The sequence below is a fragment of the Manis javanica genome, chromosome 1, assembly GCF_040802235.1.
Source record: "Manis javanica isolate MJ-LG chromosome 1, MJ_LKY, whole genome shotgun sequence".
Taxonomy (NCBI): Eukaryota; Metazoa; Chordata; class Mammalia; order Pholidota; family Manidae; genus Manis; species Manis javanica.
Window position 1 is genome coordinate 211,846,383 of NC_133156.1, and position 24,701 is coordinate 211,871,083.

The window sequence follows — 24,701 nt, forward strand, 5'->3', positions numbered from 1 at the left end:
GATACACTTTTTGAAGATGACAAAGCTCAGGCACAGGATTGGAAACTGACTTGGCCAAGATTTGGATAGTTCTGCTGTATTTATTAAAATGAACAAACACTCAAATGGATCACTTACTTTATTTTAAACTAATTCTAAAATGAAGAAAATTAAGTCCAAAAGGGATGAGTGGTGGTTTTATTGGCAAAATTATAATGCAGAGGTAATGTTTGAAGTTACTTCAGATGACACATTTGTTTTCCTTACAACTGAAAGCTTACAACATTAAAGCTTTAATTTAGATAGCTACATATGGAACTTTAGTCTCAGGCCTGGAGCAGCTGTGAAATGAAAGTTACCACACCATTCTAGTCCTTGGATATCTGTATATTGTCCTTCACCTTCCACCCTGTAATAGTAAAAAAATAAGTTTATTTATTAACTGAGACCAAGAATTTACAGTTCATTATCTAGCATATTATTACTATGTCTGAAAATTTTATATCTTTCTACTTTCAAACTTTGAATTAAAACCCCACATCCTGCTTTCTTATCCTACAAAAAGTATTACTATTCCAAGCAAACATTGTCCTTATACAGATTTTGGTGTCCAAGATTTTAGGATCACAAAGGCTAAATTTATACAATCAAACCAAAATAATACAAACCAAAACAATCAGTTAAAAAATGAAAAGTTTATATTGGTTCATTCATTTATTCAACAAATATTTATTGATCATCAACCATATTTGAGATTCTGTGCTCTATTCATGCACATGTTTTCTTGGACTCTTTGGAGTGGTGAAAATACATTTTACATAGACAGACTTTTCTCTCATGGGTTAGATTTTTCTCTCTTTATTAATGTCACTGGAAAAAGTTTATGTGTTACCACCCCAGATTTGGAATCAAAATAGGTGGACACTTTTCTGCCCTCCTCCAAATGTGTTCATATCAACCACTTCCTAACAGGTAGTTTGCATTTTCAACTGTGGAAATAATAAAGACATACTTGTAAGTGGGTATGAACCTCTGGATAAGGTAGCATGGTATTCAGTGTAAAGATTAAGGTGGTAAAGCTGTGCTTATGTCTCATTTCACTTTCATTTTTCCTATAAGCATATGCTCAGAAAGGATAATAGTGGGCATACTTCTACATCTGAAAATTAACTAATTTTGCTTACCTTTTAAAAATTAGCTTAGTAAAAATGTACATACATATCAGGTCAAAATGAAATTAACAATTATGAAATTGTGCTTTTTAAAAAGTTTATCAGGATATTTCAGATGCAAGTAATTTTTGGCCTAAATTGTCTCAATAACTGCAACAAGCTTTCTATTCCCAAGCTGACTGCAAAAAGTTCTATAGGAATAGAGGAGTCAAGAGAGAATAAATGAAAAGTAAATAGATTATCACCAACAATATTTTCTTTTGGAGGCTTGTGATGGTCTTAGCCTTTCTTGCAACATTTCCCCTCCCCCAAAAGATAACCCAACAATTCTTATTAAATATATTATAAAAGAATATTTAGCATTAACTAAATATAATATTTAAGCAAATATGCCTGATGAACCTTTTAGAACTACAGTGACTTTTTATTTTAAGCCTACCTATTTTCATTGAAATTTCCAGTGTACTTTGCTCCAGTTGGGAAGGTGTATGTCCCCAATCCATGAAACATATTGTCCTTAAAGTGTCCTTCATACACTGCTCCTGAAAAATGTTCAAGTCTTCCAAAACCATTCATCTGTTTGTAATAAAGGAAATGACTTCAAAATTAACCTTCAATTTCCCTAAAACACTTAAAAAATGTACACATTTATCATCCACTTAATTATTACTTAATCTATCATTGTGTCACTCACTCTTTATTTCCACCAAAAAAAGACACTTCTATCATTGTCCTTCATATGTACCTTTCTGGGAAGCCCAAGTCCGATGTTCTTGATCTGGGACATTTAAATATCCAGGAGGTCCATGGTGATAATAAAAGGGGTTCTTGAGATACCTTGAGTATCTCAGAAGTCTTAAAGTGCAAACAGTTTAGTTAGCCCAGGAAATACTGCAAATAAATTGTCACGAACAAAAATCTGTATTCAAGCAGACCTCGGTACACATTTTTGTTTCATCACTTACTAGCTGGACAAGAAACATGAGCCTGAGTTCCCTCATTTGTAAAATAAGAGTATTAATAGTACATAACTCATGAGGTTGCTACAAGAATTACATGGGAAAATTATGTAATGAGTTTAGCTTTTCTCAGTGAATAGATGAAAGACGATAATGACAATGATTAGCTCTCTGCATGGATTTAATATTATTTATATGTTCATATATGTTAAATATAATCATTTATTATTTTTATTGTATAGTCTACTCATATGTGTTTTTGATTAATGGTGAAATGGCTGGAATCATTTAACCATGGGTTTACTTATCCACTGTCAGTATCCAAAACAACAATAACCTTGTCATCTTTCCAGCTTCCTGTGTAGATAATCCCATTAGGAGTGGTATGAATACCTATTCCATTTCTCTCAAAGATTCCAGAAGATGTTTTTGTACAGTCACCATCTAAACAAGAGAGAAATATGGAAGATTACAAATAGGAACACTGTCTGACTAAGTAATAAAGTATTTATGTTCAGGATCCTTATCTCAACTGTACCCCAGTGGGTCTCTTTGGCTCTCTGGAACTAAAACCAGTCAGAGATGAGGAGCTCTGTGGACTTAGAATGGCTTGTAACCATTGAGACTCAAGGGCCAAGAAAATTGACAGATACCATAGGTTTGGTTTCCAAGGTATACATCTAGACTCAACATTAGAGTTTAGATTTAAAATCTGTTCATCTGTTAGTATTTCTGTTATTTTAGTTAATGGAGTTAATATTCCAATAGTAGTTTTATAAAATACGAGTATCTCATTTCTTCACCCTTAAGCTATTTAATTTTAATCTATATAGAAAAGGTAATTTAAATGTATGCTTACCGTACTTGTCTCCATTTGGAAATACAAAGTTTACCTTGTACACTTCTGCAGCTGTTTTAAAAGATTTAAGAAAAGTCACATAAACTTATAATATTTTTATGTCATAAGCCCTATATATAACAAATGTTGTGATCACTTCCTGTGATCACAAGCATATCATAATTACTTGGCATTTCCATTGTCTAGTGTAGGATCCTGGGGAAATAATCTTATCTAGATAATCTATTTTTATTTGTTTGTTTATTCATTGTAACGGCTTTATTAATATACAATTCATGTACCACAAAACTTAACATTTGAAAGTACACAAGTCAATGTTTTTTAGAATATTCAGATATCAGATAGCAACTCTCACTAGTCTAATTTTAGAGTATTTTAAACACCCAAAAAGAAATCCTGTACCTATTAACAGTTACTCTCCATTCCCCTAATCCCCCTATCCCCTTCCCCACCCTACCCCCAGCCCTGCCCCAGACAACCACTAATCTACTTTCTGTCTCTAGGGATTTACCTATTCTGGACATTTCATATAAATGGAATCATATAATATGTGGTCCTCTGTGATAGCTTCTTTTACTTTGCATAGTGTTTTCAAGGTTCACCCATGTTGTGACATGTAGCAGTAGTTCATCTCTTTTTATTGTTAAATAATAGTCCATTCCATACAAATGTGTACAGAAATAACACGTTTTGTTTATCCCTTTATCAGCTGATGGACACGGGTTGTTTCTAGTTTGGCTGTTGTGAATAGTGCTGCTATGGACATTCATGTGTAAGTTTTTATGTGGACATACATTTTGATTTCTCTTGGGGAGACTGTATGATCTACTGATTGTCTCACAGAGGTAAGGAGTGAAGAATCTTTGATTTGACAATAGGAGGAAATGGAGGATAGGTGAGGAGGCATGGGGATAGGGGGGACCCAAAAATAATGCAATTGGATCAGAGACCAGACTAAAAAAAGGAAGAAAGAAAAACCACAAGACTGGGGAGAATCTACGTCTCAGAGCCCTGGGACATTTAGTGGACTAAAACATTAGAAACTAATTTTTTTCCAATATTGAAGAAAAATGTGTAGAGAACATAAGGAAACCCTAACTCCTAGGACAATAGGGTCTACTAGAATATTACTCAAAGTATGTATGGCCCATGCATCAGAATCACCTGGGATGCCTGTGAGTTCCTAGGCCCTACCCTATACTACTGAATAAGAATCTCTAGGGGTAGGGCAAAAGAACTGATATTTTTAATTTAAAAATTAATTTAGGTGCCAGTTGAGAAAGGCTAGAGGCTTATGCTTTCTGAGGAAACAGAGATTATAACACAATAGGTAGAAGTCTTTTAAAAAACTGCAACATCCTCAGAGAGAAAGGGTGCATGTTGTATCCTTGAGATAGGAACAGGGGGTTATGAAAAAGAACAAATTAGCAATCTAGGAGATGAATAATATAACTAGTGAAATAAAACTTCTTAGAAGGGCTGAACAGCAGAATGGATACAATTGAAAAGTAAATGAGTGGACTGGAATACAAGATTGAAAATTTTCCCCAGAAAGAGGTGCAAAGAAAAAGCAGAGGCATCACCAGAGCAGAGCACCCCCCCCTTTTTTTGGTATTGCATTTTTAAAATTGAAATATAGTTGATACAATCTTATATCAACTTGTTTCAAGTATACAACACAGGGGTTCAACAGTTGCACACATTGTTAAATCCTCACCTGCAACTACTAAACTTACTATCCGTCAACAGAGGAAGATGTTTCAGAATCATTGGCTATTTCTCCATGCTCTACTACCCTCCACCTAACTAACATATTATGATTGAGAATTTTGTGCCCCTTTATCCTCCTCACTCTCTCCACCTACCCATCCCAATCCGTTTCCCACCAGTCACTTCTCTGTCTGTGAGTCTATCACTGTTCTGTTCATTTTGCTTTCTTTCGGTTTTAGATTCCACAAAACAGTGAAGTCATATGGTACTTGTCTTTCTCCACCTGGCTTATTTCACTTAGTATAATACCCTCTAGGTCCATCTATGTCGTTTCAAATGGCAGGATTTCGCAAAGCCTTTCTTAACTCCTCTCACCTCCAAACCCCTCCAGGAGCCCTCTGAACACTCTGAGCCTATCCCTACTATAGTACTTAGGACCCTGTTAAAATAACACTTTTGTGCCTGATTCCCCTATCTCAATAACCACTTTATTTATGTCAGACATGGAGGATTAGACAAAACTCTTCTCACCCTAGTGTTCTGCTCAGTGCTTAGTAGTTTCTACCAGGAATTAATGTCTAGTAAATGAAAGGTGCTTGGGAAGCAATCGTTCAATGCTTATTAAGCAGAGTCCTTAACTTGATCATACAAGAAACCGAACTGTTGTTTTCAGTTGCCCTTAAATGGTTCCACACTGTGAAGTCTGGAATGTTAGAGTTGGAGGGAACCTACGACATGAAGACCGTATGGCGCTATAAAGGAGACTGAAATCTACAGCGGTTGGCCTAAGGTGTCACAACAGCAAATCAACGGCCGAATGAGAGCTAGAATCCGAGCCAGGGGCTCTGCGCGCCTCCACCCCACCCACGGTGTAGACGCTCAGGAAATAGGTCACACCAGTACTGGGGTTCTACTAACAAGCGCCCTTCCCGCTCGAGGCGTTGGAAGGAGGGGCACTCACTTGACAAAGAGGTGTTGGAGAGATTTGCTTGACTCTGAGATTCCCCCCGGGTCGCCAGGTCTGCGGCCGGTGGGAACCAAGCGCTTGCCTCTGCTCTGAGCGCGCTCGGTTGCTGAGGCGACCAAGCACCTCTCACCCGGAAGCGAATACGCGAGCGGCTGAGGCTGAGCCAATCAGAAGGCACCAGGGCTGTGCCTCCGCAGCTGGGCCTCGGCGGAGCCCCTCCAGGTGAGATCCGTAAGGGCGGCCGAGCCCTCGCGGAACCCCTCACACCCGGGCGCTCCCTCCTGACAGCCTCCGGGAAGCACCTTCCGTGGACAAGGGATGTGTGCCCGTGCGCGTAGTCTGCGCGTCGCCCTGGTTGTCCGTGCGCAGACCCTTCTGTCGCCTGCCTCTCCGGGAGTGGTCAGGGTCTGAGGAGCATCCCGGCCGGGCGGGATCTGGCCTGTCTGGCTGGGGCTGGTAAGTCAGGACCAGTAGGACCCCAGGCCATCGGACCGCGCCGGGCGAGGGTCTGCAACTGAGGTCATCCACGCTCAGACTGGAGGCAGGGGAGGTGAATTTAGACCGGAGCTGGGTAAAGGGTTGGATTGGAGGAGTTCAGGTTTCGTTTCCTGTTTCTGTCACCATCTCGGAAAGAGTGGCTATTTGGGGAGATGATTGGGGACGATGTATACTAGAAGATACTGGGTATCTACATGGAGCTGGAATATATGGGATCAGTAGAGATTTGCCTCCAAAGGGAGTGGTGTGCTATCAGTTTTCAGTGCCCAGCTTGGCAAATCTGTTCCTGGCAGCCAAATTTGAGTACGAAACAAAGGATACTCTTCGAGCCAAGCTTACTTCCCGGTGTCCACAGTGAAGAAAGATAGGATCTTCCCAAGCTCACTGGAGTAGAATATTGGAGTCTAACCATGTAGACTATACAATCAAATTCCTAATCCCGGGAAACGTCCGGGGATCTGGGGAGAGCCCTGCTGGATACAGCCAGCAAGTCTATGTTCACAATTTTGAGAGCAGATCTCAGGTCAAGTTGTAAAGGTAGTATTTCCTGGGTTGGTGTGAGACAATTGGTTCACCTGCCCTTAAGCAAGCTAGCTATGGCTTGGTCTGGTTGGCTAGCCATTCTCTCTCTTTTCTTTTTTTCCCTTGACTCAATGATTTTGTTTATTAAGGTATCATTGATAAACACTCTTATGAAGGTTTCACATGAAAAACATTGTGGTTACTACATTCACCCATATTAACAACTCTGCCCCATACCCCATTGCAGTCACTGTCCATCCGCGTAGTAAGATGTCACAGGGTCACTACTTGTCTTCTCTCTGCTACACTGCCTTCCCTGTGACCACTCCCATGCCATGTGTGCCAATCATAACACCCCTCAATCCCCTTCTCCCTCCTTCCCCACCCACAGTCCCCCCCCCTCCCCTTGGGTAACCCTTAGTCCCTTCTTGTAGTCTGTGAGTCTGCTGCTGTTTTGTTCCTTCAGTTATGCCTCGTTATTACACTCCACAAATGAGGGAAATCATTTGGTACTTGTCTTTCTCCTCCTGGCTTATTTCACTGAGCATAATATCCTCTAGCTCCATCCATGTTGTTCCAAATGATAGAATTTGTTTTCTTATGGCTGAATAGTAGTCCATTGTGTGTATATATACCACATCTTTATCCATTAATTTACTGATGGACTCTTAGGTTGCTTCCATATCTTGGCCTTTGTAAATAGTGCTGCAGTAAACATAGGGGTGCATATATCTTTTTAAATCTGAGAACTTGTTTTCTTTGGGTAAATTCCTAGGAGTGGAATTCCCGGGTCAAATGGTATTTCTATTTCTAGTTGAGGAACCTCCATATTGCTTTCCACAATGGTTTAACTAATTTACATTCCCACCAACAGTGTAGTAGGGTTCCTCCCTTTCTCCACATCCTCACCAGCATTTGTTGTTGCTTGTCTTTTGGATGTTGCCCATCCTAACTGGTGTGAGGTGGTATCTCATTGTGATTTTAATTTGCATTGCCCTGATAACTAGCGATGTGGAGCATCTTTTCAGGTGCCTGTTGGCCATCCGAATTTCTTCTTTGGAGACTTTTCTGTTCATATCCTCCACCCATTTTTTAATCGGGTTATTTGCTTTTTGGATGTTGAGGCATGTGAGCTCTTTATATATTTTGGGTGTTAATCTCTTGTCGAATATGTAGTTTACAAATATATTTTCCCATACTGTAGGGTGCCTTTTTGTTCTACGGATGGTGTCCTTTGCTGTACAGAAGCTTTTTAGTTTGATGTAGCCCCATCTGTGCATTTCTCCTTTTGTTTCTCATGCCCGAGGAGATGTGTTCAGCAAAAAGTGGCTCGTATTTATATTGAAGAGATTTTTGCCTATGTTTTCTTCTAAGAGTTTTATGGTTTCTCTCTCTTTTTTTTTTTGGTTTGCCAGAGAATCAACTGATGCATGCAGTTGTGAGGCATTTTTTTTACTAAGGTATCATTGATATACAATCTTATGAAGGTTTCACATGAGCAACATTGTGGTTACTACATTCATCCATATTATCAAGTCACACACACACACCCCATTGCTGTCACTATTCATCAGCATCATAAGACACTATAGAGTCACTACTTGTCTTCTCTCTACTATGCTGCCTTCCCCCTGACCCACCTACATTATGTGTGCTAATCATAATGCCCCTTAAGCCGCTTCTCCCTCCCTCCCCAACCCACCCTTCCATTCCCTTCCGTTTGGGAACCCCTAGTGTCTTCTTGGGTTCTGTTAATGTGCTGCTGTTTTGATCCTTCGTCTTTGCTTTGTTGTCATACTCCACAAATAAGGGAAATCATTTGGCACTTGTCTTTCTCTGGCTTATTTCACTGAGCATAATACCCTCTAGCTCCATCCATATTGTTGCAAGTGGTAGAATTTGCGTTTTTCTTATGGGCTGAATAATATTCCATTGAGTATATGCACCACATCTCCTTTATCCATTCATCTACTGATGGACACTTAGGTTGTTCCATATCTTGGCTATTGTAAATAGTGCTGCGATAAACATAGAGGTGCATATGTCTTTTTGAATCTGAGGAGTTGTTTTTTTTTGGGTAAATTCCAAGGAGTGGAATTCTTGGGTCAAATGGCATTTCTATTTCTAGTGTTTTGAGGAACCTCTATATTGCTTTCCACAATGGTTGAACTAGCTTACATTCCCACCAGCAGTGTAGGATGGTTCCCCTTTCTCTGCATCCTCACCGGCATTTGTTGTTGCTTGTCTTTTGGATGGTGGCCATCCTAACTGGTGTGAGGTGATATCTCATTTGGTTTTAATTGCATATCCCTGATAATTAGTAATGCGGAGCATCTTTTCATGTGCCTGTTGGCTATCTGAATTTCTTCTTTGGAGAAGTGTCCATTCAGATCTTCCACCCATTTTTGAATAGGGTTATTTGCTTTTTGGGTCTTGATACATGTGAGTTCTTTATATATTTTGAATGTTAACCCCTTATTGGATATGTCATTTATGAATATATTCTCCCATAATGTAGGATGCCTTTTTGTTCTACTGATGGTATCTTTTGCTGTACAGAAGCATTTTAGTTTGATGTAGTCCCATTTGTTCATTTTTGCTTTTGTTTCTCTTGCCTGAGGAAATGTGTTCAGGAAAAAGTTGCTCATGTTTATATTCAAGAGAGTTTTGCCTATGTTTTCTTCTAAGAGTTTTATGATTTCATGACTTACATTCAGGTCTTTGATCCATTTTGAGTTTACTTTTGTGTATGGAGTTACACAGTAATCCAGTTTCATTCTCTTACATGTAGCTGTCCAGTTTTGCCAACACCAGTTGTTGAAGAGGCTGTCATTTCCTCATTGTATATCCATGGCTCCTTTATCATATATTAATTGGCCATATATGTGTGGGTTAATATCTGGGCTCTTCGTTTTGTTCTCTTGATCTATGGGTCTGTTCTTGTTTTCAGTACCAAATTATTTTCATTACTGTGGCTCTGTAGTAGAGCTTGAATTTGGGGAGTGCCATTCCCCCAACTTTGTTCTTCTCAGGATTGCTTTGGCTGTTCGGGGTCTTTTGTGATTGCATATAAATTTTAGAAATACTTGTTCAAGTTTGTTAAAGAATGCTGTTGGTATTTTGATAGGGATTGCATTGAATCTATAGATTGCTTTAGGCAGGATGGCCATTTTGACAATATTAATTCTTCCTATCCATGAGCACAGCATATATTTCCATTTATTAGTGTCCTCTTTAATTTCTCGCATGAGTGTCTTGTAGTTTTCAGCATATAGGTCTTTCATCTCCTTGATAGGTTTATACCTAGGTATTTTTTTTTTGATGCTATTTTAAATGGAATTGTTTTCCTGATTTCTCTTTTGCTAGTCCATAGTTAGTATATAGGAATGCAACAGATTTCTGTGTGTTAATTTTGTATCCTGCAACTTTGCTGAATTCAGATATTAGTTGTAGTAGTTTAGCGGTGAATTCTTTAGGGTTTTTTATGTACGATATCATGTCATCTGCAGACAGTAACAGTTTAACTTCTTCCTTACCAATCTAGATGCCTTTTATTTCTTTGTGTGATCTGATTGTTGTGGCTAGAACCTCCAGTACTATGTTGAATAAAAGTGGGGAGAGTGGACATCCTTGTCTTGTTCCCGATCTTAGAGTAAAAACTTTCAGCTTTTTTACTGTTAAGTATTATGTTGGCTGTGGGTTTGTCGTATATGGCCCTTATTATGTTGAGGTGCTTGCCCTCTATACCCATATTGTTGAGAGTTTTTATCATGAATGGATGTTGAATTTTGTCAAATGCTTTTTCAGCATCTATCAAGATAATTGTGAGATTTTTGTTCTTTTTGTTGACATGGTGTATGGTGATTGATTTTTGAATATCGTACCATACTTGCATCCCTGGAATAAATCCCACTTGATCATGATGCATTATATTTTTAATGTATTTTTGAATTCAGTTTGCTCTTATTTGGTTGAGTATTTTTGCATCTATGTTCTTCAGGCATATTGGCCTGTTTCTTTTTTTGTGCTGTCTTTGTCTGGTTTTGGTATTAGAGTGATGCTGGCTTCACAGAATGAGTTTGAAAGTATTACCTCCTCTTCTACTTTTTGGAAAACTTTAAGAAGAATGGGTATTACTTCTTCTTTAAATGTTTTGATAAAATTCAGCTGTGAAATCTTACTACACTATTGGACAGTGATTGCAATAAAGTTGGGGCACTTGATAATATGGGTGAATGTTATAACCAGAGAGTTGCTCATGTGAAACCTTCATAAGATTATATATCAGTGATATATTAATAAAAAAAAATTCAGCCATGAAGCCATCTAGGCCATGGGTTTTGTTCTTAGATAGTTTTTGATAACTAAATCTATTTCACTGCTGGTAATAGGTTTGTTCAGATTTTCTGTTACTTCCAGGTCAGTCTCGAAGGGTTGTATTTTTCTAGAAAGTTGCCTGTTTCTTCTAGGTTATCCACTTTGTTGGCTATAATTTTTCATAGTATTCTCTAATAATTCTTTGTATTTCCATGGTGTCCATAGTGATTTTTCCTTTCTCATTTCTGATTCTATTTATGTGTGTGCACTCTCTTTTTTACTTGATAATTCTGGCTGGGGTTTATCCTTTTGTTTATTTTCTCAAGGAACCAGTTCCTGATTTTATTGATTCTATCTATTGTTTTATTCTCAATTTTATTTATTTCTGCCCTGATCTTTATTATGTCCCTCCTTTTACTGACTTTGGGCCTCATTTGTTCTTCTTTTTCTAGTTTCATTAATTGTGAGTTCAGACTGTTCATTTGGGATTGTTCTTCTTTCTTGAGGTAAGCCCATATTGCTATATACTTTCCTCTTAGGACTACCTTTGCTGTATCCCACTGTTTTTGGGCTGTTGAGTTGTTTTCATTTGTCTCCATATATTGATTGATCTCTGTTTTAATTTGGTCATTGGTCCATCAATTATTTAGGAGCATGTTGTCAAGCCTCCATGTGTTTGTGGGTTTTATGTTTTCTTTGCATTATTTATTTCTAGTTTCATACCTTTGTGGTCTGAGATGCTGATTGGTACAATTTCAATCCTTACAAATTTACTGAGACTCTTTTTGTGGCCTAGTATGTACTTTATTCTGGAAAACTTTCCATGTACACTTCTCAAGAATTTGTATCCTGCTGCTTTTGGGTGGAGTGTTCTGTAGATGTCTGTTAGGTCCATCTGTTCAAATGCATTGTTCAGTGCCTCTGTCTCCTTACTTATTTTCTGCCTGGTTGATCAGTCTTTTGGTGTGAGTGGTATGTTGAAGTCTCCAAAAATGAATTCATTGCATTCTATTTCTCCATTTAATTCTATTAGTATCTGTTTCACATATTTAGGTGCTTCTATACTGGGTGCATAGATAATTATAATGTTTATATCCTCTTGTTGGACTGACCCCTTTATTGTTATATAATGTCCTTCTTTGTCTCTTATTACTTTCTTTGTTTTGAAATCTATTTTTTCTGGTACAAGTACTGTAACTCCTGCTTTTTTCTTACTATTATTTGCATAAAATATATTTTTCCATCCCTTCAGTTTTAGTCTGTGTGTATCTTTGGGTTTGAAGTGAGTATCTTGTAGGCAGCATATAGATGGTCTTGTTTTTTTATCCATTCTGTAACTCCCTTGTCTTTTGATTGGTGCATTCAGTCCATTTACATTTAGGGTGGTTATCAATAGATATGTGCTTATTGCCATTACAGGCTTTAGATTTGTGGTTACCAAAGGTCCAAGGGAAGCTTCTTTACTATCTAACAGTCTAACGGAACTCGCTTATTATGCTATTTCAAACACAATCTAAAGGTCCTTTTTTCCTCCCGTCTTTTCCTTCCTGCTCCAGACTTTATATATTAGGTGTTATTTTCTGTACTGTTTGTGTATCCCTTGACTGACCTTGGGGGTAGTTGAATTAATTTTGCATTTGCTGAGTAATGAATTGGTCTACTTCCTTTACTGTGGTTTTATTTTCTCTGGTGGCAGCTATTTAGCCTTAGGAGACTATAGCAGTCCCTTTAAAATACAATGCAGAGATAGTTTATAGGAGGTAAATTCTCTCAACTTTTTCTTATCTGGAAATTGTTTGATCCCTGCTTCAAATTTTAATAATAATCTTACCAGGTAGAATATTCTTGGTTGGAGGCCCTTCTGTTTCATTGCTTTAAATATACCATATCATTCCCTTCTGGCCTGTAAGGTTTCTGCTGAGAAGTCTGATAACATGATGGGCTTTCCTTTGTAAGGGATCTTTTTTCTGTCTCTGGCTGCTTTTAATACTCTCTCCTTGTCCTTGATGTTTGCCATTTTATTGATTATATATCTTGGTGTTTTCTTCCTAGGGTCCCTTGTGTTGGGAGGTCTCTGCATCTTCCATGACCTGAAAGAGTGTTTCCTTCCCCAGACTGAGGAAGTTTTCAGCAATTATTTCCTCGAAGAGACTTTCTGTATCTTTTTCTCTCTTTTCTTCTTCTGGTACTTCTATAATGTGAATATTGTGCCATTTGCATTGGTCACACCGTTCTCTTACTATTCTTTCATTCCTAGAGTTTTTTCTCTCTGCGCCTCAGCTTCTTTATTATCCTTTTCTCTAATTTCTATTTTATTTACTGTCTCCTCTACTTCATCTTTTCTACTTTTAAATCCCTCTATTGTATGTTTCATTTCAGATACTGTATTTTTCAAAGTTTCTTCTCTTTCCTGAAGTTCTTCCTGAGATCTTGAATATTTTTATTTAGCTCCATGAGCATGTTTATGATTTTTATTTTGAAATCTTTTTCAAGAAGATTGGTGATCTCAGTTTCATTCAGCTCTCTTTCTGGAGTCTTTCCCTGTATTTTTGTTTGGACAAAATTTTTCTGCTGTTTCATTTTTTTAGTGATACCTATGGAATAATAACGTTGGGTAGGCAGTGCCCTGTAGTTCCCAGAAGCTCTACTCTCTGGAGCTGCTGAGCACCTGAAGCAATGATGGAGTTTCAGGCAAGCAGAACCAACACCTGCTGGGAGGAAAAGGTTCTTTCCTCCCTTCCCAGCTGTAAGACCTGCCTTCACTGCCAGGTCCAGTGGGCCAAGTGCACAGGGAGGAGCCTCTGTGCTACACCCCTGTAGCTCCCATAGGTGGGGCCACCCTCCAGCTGGCCTGGCACAATGGTGGGGGCTGCAATTGTGTAGGACTGGTGCCGGCCAGAAGGAAGTAGCAGCAGGCTGCGTAGTGAAGTGGGGGCCCTCGGGGCTGTGTTGCCAGCCAGAGGGATGGAGCGTCTGAAGCTCCTGAGAGTTCCCAACCTGCTGGGCTGTGTGTGCAGGGACGATTTTGTCCACTTGCGCTTTCTCCTGAGCAGCAAGCTCTGTGTAATCTTTGCCCCTTTTGTGCCCCTCTAGCTGTTGGGAAGTCTTTCAAAGTGCCCACCTTTGTTTTGTCCACCAGTTGTGCGTGCCTGTTCTCCATATGCGGCTGTAATCCAGTCTCTCCAAGTATTCTGCCTGTCTTTGCTTTTCAACCCCACTAATCTCCAGAGCACCATGTAATGTGGGTTCCTGCTCCCAGAAAAGATCTCCAGGGCTCAGGGCTCAATCAGAAAAGATCTCCTGGACTTCTGCTCCATCCCAGCTCCGTTTCTCTTCCTTCCACCTGTGTGCTGGGGTAGGAGGAGACCTTGGGTCCTGCAGGCTAATGGCTTTGGTATTTTACCCTTTTCTGTGAGGTCTTCTCTTTTCCACAGATGTAGGCAGTCTTTTCTGCAGTCTTCAGGTCACTCTTAAAGGATCAGTTGTATTTGCTGTGTTTTTGTGTTATATGATATGTGGTTTTGGGAGGAGGTTTCTGCCTCACTTCTCATACTGCCATCTTTTTCCCAAGTCCACCATGAAGACTTTTAAGGTTTTCTCTTAGAAACTTTTTTTACATTTTATTTTATTTTTAAATAAGTTTTTTATTCAAGTATTAGTAAATATACAATATTATTTTGGTATCACAACATAGTGACTCATCAGTTATCTACTTTATTAAATACTCTCCTCACCTATCTGTCAACACACAAAGATGTTACAGAACTATTAACTATATTCTCTATGTCCTACTTTCATCTCCATGACTGACATATTATGATTGGGATTTTGTGCCTTTTTATCCTGTTGTCCTATTTCAAATATGCAATACAGTATTATTATTAACTATAGCCACTGTGCTATATGTTACATCTCCATGACTTGTTTATTTTAGAACTGAAGGTTTGTACCTTTTGACCTCCCTTTATGCATTTTTCCCATCCCACAACCCCCAGCTCTGGTAACCACCAATCTGTTCTCTGTATGTACGAGCTTAGTTGTTTTTGTTTTTGTTTTAGTTTCACATATAAGTGAAATCATACAATGTTGTCTTTCTATGCCTGACTTTTTCAGTTAGCATAATGCCCTCAAAGGCCATCCATGCTGTCTCAAATGGCAGAATTTCATTGTTGTTTTTTTTTTGGTATCATTAATCTACAATTACATGAAGAACATTATGTTTACTAGGCTCCCCCCTTCAACAAGTCCACCTCCACATACCCCTTCACAGTCACTGTCCATTTGTGTAGTAAGATACTGTAAAATCACTACTTGTCTTCTCTGTGTTGCATAGCCCTCCCCGTGCCCCCCACGCACTATACATGCTAATCGTAATGCCCTCTTTCTTTTTCCCTGCCCTTGTCCCTCCTTTCCCACCCATTCTCCCCAGTCCCTTTCCCTTTGCTAACTGTTAGTCCATTCCTGGGTTCTGTGATTCTGCCGCTGTTTTGTTCCTTCAGTTTTCCTTTGTTCTTATACTCCACATATGAGTGAAATCATTTGGTACTTGTCTTTCTCTGCCTGGCTTATTTCACTGAGCATAATACCCTCTAGCACCATCCATGTTGTTGTGAATGGTAGGATCTGTTTTTTTCTTTTTTTTTGAGAGGGCATCTCTCATATTTATTGATCAAATGGTTGTTAACAACAATAAAATTCTGTATAGGGGACTCAATGCACAATCATTAATCAACCCCAAGCCTAATTCTCAACAGTCTCCAATCTTCTGAAGCATAACAAACAAGTTCTTACATGGAGAGCAAGTTCTTACATAGTGAATAAGTTCTTACATGGTGAACAGTGCAAGGGCAGTCATATCATAGAAACTTCGGTTTTGATCACACATCATGAACTATAAACAATTAGGTCAAATATGATTATTCATTTGATTTTTATACTTGATTTATATGTGAATCCCACATTTCTCTCTTATTATTGTTATTATTATTATTATTATTTTTAATAAAATGCTGAAGTTGTAGGTAGATGCAAGATAAAGGTAGAAAACATAATTTAGTGCTGTAAGAGGGCAAATGTAGATGATCAGGTGTGTGCCTATAGACTAAGTATTAATCCAAGCTAGACAAGGGCAACAAAACATCCATGGATGCAGCAGATTTCACTCAAAACGGGGGGGGGGGGTGAGGTTCTAAGCCTCACCTCTGTTGATCCCCAATTTCTCACCTGATGGCCCCCCTGCGACTGTGCCTGTCTTAGGTTGTTCCTCCCTTGAGGAATCTTACCCGTCTCTGGCTAACCAGTCATCTTCCGGAGTCATACAGGGAAATGTAAAGTTGGTAAGTGAGAGAGAAGCCATATTGTTTGAAAAGGTTAGCTTTTTACTTCTTTGCAGATTTATGCCCTGTGGCTTCTATGCCCAGCACTTGTCTCGAGGTATCTTTACCACCTGGAAGAATTATGATACTCGGTAAATTCGATATGAGGCACGAATTCTATTTAAGGGTTGTAATTAGGAAGGAAGAAGAAAAGCTATAGAAGTAGCAGACGGAAGAAAACATGGGAAGATTGATTATTTCTTTGACATATCTTCTTGTAGAGTAACATAAGCATGTATAGGTTTTAAACTACTAATTAAATTGCGTACACACATTAACATAATAGGAATACAGCTACATAACAAAAGCAGACCTACAATTACCAGTCATATCCAGTGAAACCAAGAAAACCAGTTAGGTACCCTAGGCATTTGTGAAAATTTATCAATGAAATGATATGGATATTGTCTAACTGAATTTGAATAGTTTGAGAAAAATCAGACAAATTAAAACAACACATTCCTGGGAACTGTTCACATCCCATATGTTCTTTTAACAGTAGATAGTCTATAGTTGCACAATTTTGGAGCGCTGCATCTTGCACTTCTCCTAATTCTTGGTTGACTTCCAACAGTATAGATCCAGTCAAATTTGTTGTTTTACTGTATGCACAGGCCAGCTTAGATATCTCCTTCTTCATCCAATGGCAAGTGCAGGAACCGGTGCGATGAATGCAGCTACAACTGCAACAGCGTCAGGATCTTTGTTGAAGTTTTCTGATGATCATCTTCTGGAATGACTCTTCCAGAGGATGTTGATGTTGGAAGTTCTTCTTCATATCTTATCTTAACGTTTTCTGGGTAGCCAAATTAGGCTTTGACCCTCTCTATAAACACAAACAAACCCTTTGCCCACACTTTGATATGACCTTTATACCATTGTGAAGAACCTATTGGAGATCACCACACAGGAACTGCTTTTTTTTTTTTTTTAAGAGAAAGGAATATTATCAGAAAAATGTACTTCCATAGCTGATCATCTGACACCCTTTAAATGATCAAAATTAAGGATATGTAAAGCATGCATTAATTGTTGATTTGCAGTTAGTTTTATCCTATTGTAGTAATCCCTGTTTTTGTTCTCTTTTTTTTTTGTTATCATTAATCTACAATTACCTGAAGAATATTATGTTTACTAAACTCTCCCCTATACCAGGTCCCCCCCACAAACTCCATCACCGTCTATCAGCATAGCAAAATGTTGTAGAATCACTACTTGTCTTCTCTGTGTTGTACAGCTCTCCCCTTTCTCCCACCCCCCCATTATGCATGCTAATCATAATACCCCCTTTCTTCTTCCCCCCCTTATCCTTCCCTACCCACCCATCCTCCCCAGTCCCTTTCCCTTTGGTACCTGTTAGTCCATTCTTGGGTTCTGTGATTCTGCTGCTGTTTTGTTCCTTCAGTTTTTCCTTTGTTCTTATACTCCACATATGAGTGAAATCATTTGGTACTTGTCTTTCTCCGCCTGGCTTATTTCACTGAGCATAATACCCTCTAGCTCCATCCATGTTGTTGTGAATGGTAGGATCTGTTTTTTTCTTATGGCTGAGTAATATTCCATTGTGTGTATGTACCACATCTTCTTTATCCATTCATCTACTGATGGACATTTAGGTTGCTTCCATTTCTTGGCTATTGTAAATAGTGCAGCGATAAACATAGGGGTGCATCTGTCTTTTTCAAACTGGAGTGCTGCATTCTTAGGGTAAATTCCTAGAAGTAGAATTCCTGGGTCAAATGGTATTTCTATTTTGAGCATTCTGAGGAACCTCCATACTGCTTTCCACAATGGTTGAACTAATTTACATTCCCACCAGCAGTGTAGGAGGGTTCCCCTTTCTCCACAACCTCCCCAACATTTGTTGTTGTCTGTGTTTTCAATGATGGTGATCCTTACTGGTGTGAGGTGATATCTCATTGTGGTTTTAATTTGCATTTCTCTGATGACAAGTGATGTGGAGCATCTTTTCATGTGTCTGTTGGCCATCTGAATTTCTTCTTTAGAGAACTGTCTGTTCAGCTCCTCTGCCCATTTTTTAATTGGATTATTTGCTTTTTGTTTGTTGAGTTGTGTGAGCTCTTTACATATTTTGGATGTCAACCCTTTATCAGATCTGTCATTTATGAATATATTCTCCCATACTGTAGGATACCTTTTTGTTCTATTGATGGTGTCCTTTGCTGTACAGAAGCTTTTCAGCTTGATATAGTCCCATTTGTTCATTTTTGCTTTTGTTTCCCTTGCCCAGGGAGATATGTTCAAGAAGAGGTCGCTCATGTTTATGTCTAAGAGATTTTTGCCTATGTTTTTTTCTAAGAGTTTATGGTTTCATGACTTACATTCAAGTCTTTGATCCATTTCAAATTTACTTTTGTGTATGGGGCTAGACAGTGATCCAGTTTCATTCTCTTACATGTAGCTGTCCAGTTTTGCCAGCACCATCTGTTGAAGAGACTGTCATTTCCCCATTGTATGTCCATGGCTCTATTATTGTATATTAATTGGCCATATATGTTTGGGTTAATGTCTGGAGTCTCTAATCTGTTCCACTGGTCTGTGGCTCTGTTCTTGTGCCAGTACCAAATTGTCTTGATTACTGTGCCTTTGTAGTAGAGCTTGAAGTTGGGGAGTGAGATCCGCCCCACTTTATTCTTCCTTCTCAGGATTGCTTTGGCTGTTCAGGGTCTTTGGCAGTTCCATATGAGTTTTAGAACTATTTGTTCCAGTTTGTTGAAGAATGCTGTTGGTAATTTGATAGGGATTGCATCAAATCTGTATATTGCTTTGGGTAGGATGGCCATTTTGATGATATTAATTCTTCCTAGCCAGGAGCATGGGGTGAGTTTCCATTTGTTACTGACCGCTTTAATTTCTCTTAAGAGTGTCTTATAGTTTTCAGGGTATAGGTCTTTCACTTCCTTGGTTAGGTTTACTCCTAGGTATTTTATTCTTTTTGATGCTACTGTGAATGGAATTGTTTTCCTGATTTCTCTTTCTATTAGTTCATTGTTAGTGTATAGGAAAGCTACAGATTTCTGTGAGTTAATTTTGTATCCTGCAACTTTGCTTAATTCCAATATTAGTTCTAGTAGTTTTGCAGTGGAGTCTTTAGGGTTTTTTATGTACAGTATCATGTCATCTGCAAATAGTGACAGTTTGACTTCTTCTTTACCAATCTGGATTCCTTGTATTTCTTTGTTTTGTCTGATTGCTGTGGCTAGGACCTCCAGTACTATGTTGAATAACAGTGGGGAGAGTGGCCATCCCTGTCTTGTTCCCCATCTCAGAGGAAAAGCTTTCAGCCTCTCGCTGTTCAGTATGATGTTAGCTGTGGGTTTATCATATATGGCCTTTATTATGTTGAGGTACTTGCCCTCTGTGCTCATTTTGTTGAGAGTTTTTATCATGAATGGATGCTGAATTTTGTTGAATGCTTTTTCAGCATCTATGGAGATGATCATGTGGTTTTTGTCCTTCTTTTTGTTGATGTGGTTGATGATGTTGATGGATTTTCGAATGTTGTACCATCCTTGCATCCCTGGGATGAATCCCACCTGGTCATGGTGTATGATCCTCTTGATGTATTTTTGAATTTGGTTTGCTAATATTTTGTTGAGTATTTTTGCATCTACGTTCATCAGGGATATTGGTCTGTAGTTTTCTTTTTTGGTGGGGTTTTTGCCTGGTTTGGTATTAGGGTGATGTTGGCTTCATAGAATGAGTTTTGGAGTATTCCCTCCTCTTCTATTTTTTGGAAAACTTTAAGGAGAATGGGTGTTATGTCTTCTCTGTATGTCTGATAAAATTCTGAGGTAAATCCATCTGTCCCAGGGGGTTTGTTCTTGGGTAGTTTTTTGATTACTGACTCAATTTCGTTGCTGGTAATTGGTCTATTTAGATTTTCTGTTTCTTTCTGGGTTAGTCTTGGAAGGTTGTATTTTTCTAGGAAGTTGTCCATTTCTCCTAGGTTATCCAGCTTGTTAAGCATATAGGTTTTCATAGTATTCTCTAATAATTCTTTGTATTTCTGTGGGGTCTGTCGTGATTTTTCCTTTCTCATTTCTGATTCTGTTGATGTGTGTTGACTCTTTTTCTATTAATAAGTCTGGCTAGAGGCTTATCTATTTTGTTTATTTTCTTGAAGAACCAGCTCTTGGTTTCACTGATTTTTTTCTATTGTTTTATTCTTCTCAATTTTATTTATTTCTTCTCTGATCTATATTATATCCCTCCATCTGCTGACCTTAGGCCTCATGTGTTCTTCTTTTTCCAATTTCGATAATTATGACATTAGACTATTCATTTGGGATTGTTCTTCATTCTTTAAATATGCCTGGATTGCTATGTACTTTCCTCTTAAGACTGCTTTTGCTGCATCCCACAGAAGTTGGGGCTTTGTGTTGTTGTTGTCATTTGTTTCCATATATTGCTGGATCTCCATTTTAATTTGGTCATTGACCCATTGATTATTTAGGAGCATGTTGTTAAGCCTCCATGTGTTTGAGAGCCTTTTTGCTTTCTTTGTACAATTTATTTCTAGTTTTATACCTTTGTGGTCTGAAAAGTTGGTTGGTAGGATTTCAATATTTTGGAATTTACTGAGGCTCTTTTTATGGCCTAGTATATGGTCTATTCTGGAGAATGTTCCATGTGCACTTGAGAAGAATGTGTATCCTGTTGCTTTTGGATGTAGAGTTCTGTAGATGTCTATTAGGTCCATCTGTTCTAGTGTGTTGTTCAGTGCCTCTGTGTCCATACTTATTTTCTGTCTGGTGGATCTGTCCTTTGGAGTGAGTGGTGTTTTAAAGTTTCCTAAAATGAATCTATTGCATTCTATTTCCTCCTTTAGTTCTGTTAGTATTTGTTCCACATATGCTGGTGCTCCGGTATTGGGTGCATATATGTTTATAATGGTTATATCCTCTTGTTGAACTGAGGCCTTAATCATTATGTAATGTCCTTCTTTATCTCCTGTTACTTTCTTTATTTTGAAGTCTATTTTGTCTGATACTAGTATTGCAATACCTGCTTTTTTCTCTCTGTTGTTTGCATGAAATATCTTTTTCCATCCCTTGACTTTTAGTCTGTGCATGTCTTTGGGTCTGAGGTGAGTCTCTTGTAAGCAGCATTTAGATGGGTCTTGCTTTTTGTATCCATTCTATTACTCTGTGTCTTTTGATTGGTGCATTCAGTCCATTTACATTTAGGGTGATTATTGAAAGATATGTACTTATTGCCATTGCAGGCTTTAGATTCATGGTTACCAAAGGTTCAAGTTAGCTTGTTTACTACCTTACTGTCTAACTTAACTCACTTATTGAGCTATTATAAACACAGTCTGATGATTATTTCTCTCCCTTCTTATTCCTTCTCCTCCATTCTTCATATGTTGGGTGTTTTTTTCTGTGCTCTTTTTAGGAGTGCTCCCATCTAGAGCAGTCCCTCTAAGATACCCTGTAGAGGTGGTTTGTGGGAGGCAAATTCCCTCAACTTTTGCTTGTCTGGGAATTGTTTAATCCCTCCTTCATATTTAAATGATAATCATGCTGGATATAGTATCCTTGGTTCAAGGCCCTTCTGTTTCATTGCATTAAAGATATCATGCCATTCTCTTCTGGCCTGTAAGGTTTATGTTGAGAAGTCTGATGATACCCTGATGGGTTTTCCTTTGTAGGTGACCTTTTTTTTCTCTCTGGCTGCCTTTAATACTCTGTCCTTGTCCTTGATCTTTGCCATTTTAATTATTATGTGTCTTGGTGTTGTCCTCTTTGGGTCCCGTCTCTTGGGAGTTCTGTATGCTGTAGTCTGAGCAACTATTTCCTCCCCCAGTTTGGGGAAGTTCTCAGCAATTATTTCTTCAAAGACACTTTCTATCCCTTCTTCTCTCTCTTCTTCTTCTGGTACCCCTATAATGCAGATTTTGTTCCTTTTGCATTGGTCACACAGTTCTCCTAATATTGTTTCATTCCTGGAGATTCTTTTATCTCTCTCTGTGTCAGCTTCTATGCGTTCCTGTTCTCTGGTTTCTATTCCATCAATGGTCTCTTGCCTCTTATCCATTGTGCTTATAAATCCTTCCAGAATTTGTTTCACTTCTGTGATCTCTCTCTGGACATCTGTAATCTCTCTCTGGATGTCATCCCTTAGCTCTTGCATATTTCTCTGCAGCTCTGTCAGCATGTTCATGATTTTTATTTTGAATTTTTTTTCATGGAGACTGGTTAGGTCTGTTTCTGCAGATCCTCTCTCAGGTGTTGTCTGAACTATCTTGGACTGAACTGAATTTTTTTGCCTTTTTGTGGTGATAGCTGTGGCTGTAGGCAGGTTACGGGTATGTCAGCTGGGAGAAGAAAGTTCTTTCCTGCTTGCTGGATGCCTTGCCCTGCTCCACTGCCTGTGTCTGTTACCCACACTCCTGGAGCAGCCACCGGTTTAGTCCCCTAAGCTGCTGTGTGCGGGGTCTCCATCAGAGCAGCGCAGAGCCCTGCGGAGAGTGGCAGGCATGCCAGGTGCACTCCTCTGCAATAGCGGTGCCCCCCCTGCCAGGCAGCTGTGTGCCAGCAGCAGCCTTTGGGTCTGGCCCAGGTGGCTGTGCCTTTGGCTGGGATTCCAGTCGGCTGCTGGGAGCGTGCCTCCTCCTTCTGGCTCCGCTGCAGTTGCGTGCGGGGCTCTCCTGCACGGGCCTCTACCGGGCTCCTCTGGCTCCACTGCTGCCGGTGCGCGTGAGCTGCACCCAGGCTGTTCAGTCACCGCCACTGCGGGCTCACACAAGCCTCTCCTGGTCCCCTCTAGCACTGTTGGTGCACGCGATCTGCTCCCAGCCCCTTCCGGTGCTGCTGCTCCCGGCACGCGCTGCCAGTCTCCCGCTACTGGGCTGGTGTGTCGGGGTCCATGCCAGTTGGAGGAATGACTGGCAGGCTGCTTAGTGCCATGAGGGGCTTCAGAGTTGTGCTGCCTCCCTGGGGTTTAGGGCACCTAAGGTTCCCCGGGATTCCCAGCTGCTGACTAAGTGTGCCGGTACGACTTCATCCAGCTATGGGGTCCCTGTCTCTTTAAGACTTGCAGAAAGCACTTGCTTTTCTTTTGTCTCAGGCGTGCCAGTTGCGGGGACCTGCGCACAGGTTTTGCTTTTCCATTTCTCTAATATCCAGCACCCTGTGCACTTTGTGTCTGCGCTCCGGGTGTGGATTTCTAGAGCTGGTTGTTTAGCAGTCCTGGGCTTTCACTCCCACCCCATTTTGACTCCTTTCTTCCCACCGGGTTCTCGGGTGGGGGAGCGTTCAGGTCCCACCTGGCTGTGGCTTGTATCTTACCCCCTTGGTGTGATGTTGAGTTCTCGCAGATGTAGATGAATCCTGGCTGTCGTACTGCATCCACTGGTGTCTCTTTTAGGAATAATTGTATTTATTGTGTTTTCATAAATATATGTGTTTTGGGGAGGAGAGTTCCTCTGAACTACTCACGCCGCCATCTTCCCGTGATTCACTGTTTTTTTATGGCTGAATAGTATTCCATTGTTCTGTATACCACATCTTCTTTATCTATTCATCCATCAGTGGCACTTAGGTCACCTATCTCCAGATTCTTGGCTACTGTAAAGAATGCTGCAGTGAACATGGGGATGTATATATCTTTTTTAAGTAGTGTTTTTATTTTTTTGTCTAAATATCCAAAAGTGGAATTGTTGGAGAATATGGGTAGTTCCATTTTTAATTTTTTTAGGAAACCACACTGCTTTCCATAATGGCTGCACCAATTTACATTCCCACTGTCAGTGCAAAAGGGTTCCCTTTTCTACACGTCCTTGCCAACACTTTTTATTTCTTGTCTTTTGATAATAGCCATTCTAACAGATGTGAAATGGTACCTCACTGTGCTTTTGATATGTATTTCCCTGATTTTAGTGATGTTGAACATCTTTTCACATACCTGTTGGTCATCTGTGTGTCTTCATTGGAAAAATGTCCATTCAGATCCTCTACCCAATTTTTAATCAGATTATTTGGGGTTTTGTTTTGTTTTGTTTTGCTATTTTGTTGTATGAGTTTTTTATATATTTTGGATATTAACCCCTTACCTGATGTATGATTTACAGACATATTCTGTAAGGTTGCCTTTTCATTTTGTTGATGATTTCCTTTGTTATACAGAAGCTTTTCAGTTTGAAGTAGCCCCTACTTGTTTATTTTTGCTTTTGTTGCTTTTGGTTTTGGAGTCAGATACAGAAACTCATCACCAATACCAATGTCAAAGAGCTTCCATTTATGTTTTCTTCTAGAAGATTTATGATTTTATGTCTTATATTCAAGTCTTTATTTTGTGCTAATTTTTGTGTATGGT

The 24,701-nt window shown here is 39.3% G+C and overlaps 2 protein-coding genes across 6 annotated transcripts in view; one reads left to right on the top strand and one right to left on the bottom strand.

The window, feature by feature from the left end:
- Window positions 1-160: 160 nt before the first annotated feature.
- On the bottom strand, window positions 161-6,170 carry MORN2 (MORN repeat containing 2). The gene is made up of 6 exons (XM_037009345.2): window positions 6,115-6,170; window positions 5,641-6,032; window positions 2,970-3,020; window positions 2,448-2,554; window positions 1,591-1,727; window positions 161-388 (listed from the first exon to the last, which is right to left on the bottom strand). Exons 1-6 carry the CDS (start codon window positions 6,168-6,170, stop codon window positions 286-288), a joined length of 846 nt encoding a protein of 281 aa, XP_036865240.2. The 3' UTR covers window positions 161-285.
- The window catches only part of DHX57 (DExH-box helicase 57), an 85,751-nt gene continuing 66,828 nt past the window's right edge, over window positions 5,779-24,701 (top strand). For 3 of the 5 annotated variants that reach the window (XM_017672088.3, XM_073214143.1, XM_073214148.1), the window contains exon 1: window positions 5,889-6,102. The gene's annotated coding sequence lies outside the window, so the exon portion shown is untranslated. Of the gene's footprint in view, window positions 5,869-5,888; window positions 6,103-11,470; window positions 11,490-24,701 lie in introns of those variants that run through there. The other 2 variants (XM_017672089.3, XM_073214142.1) reach the window with 2 other exon arrangements.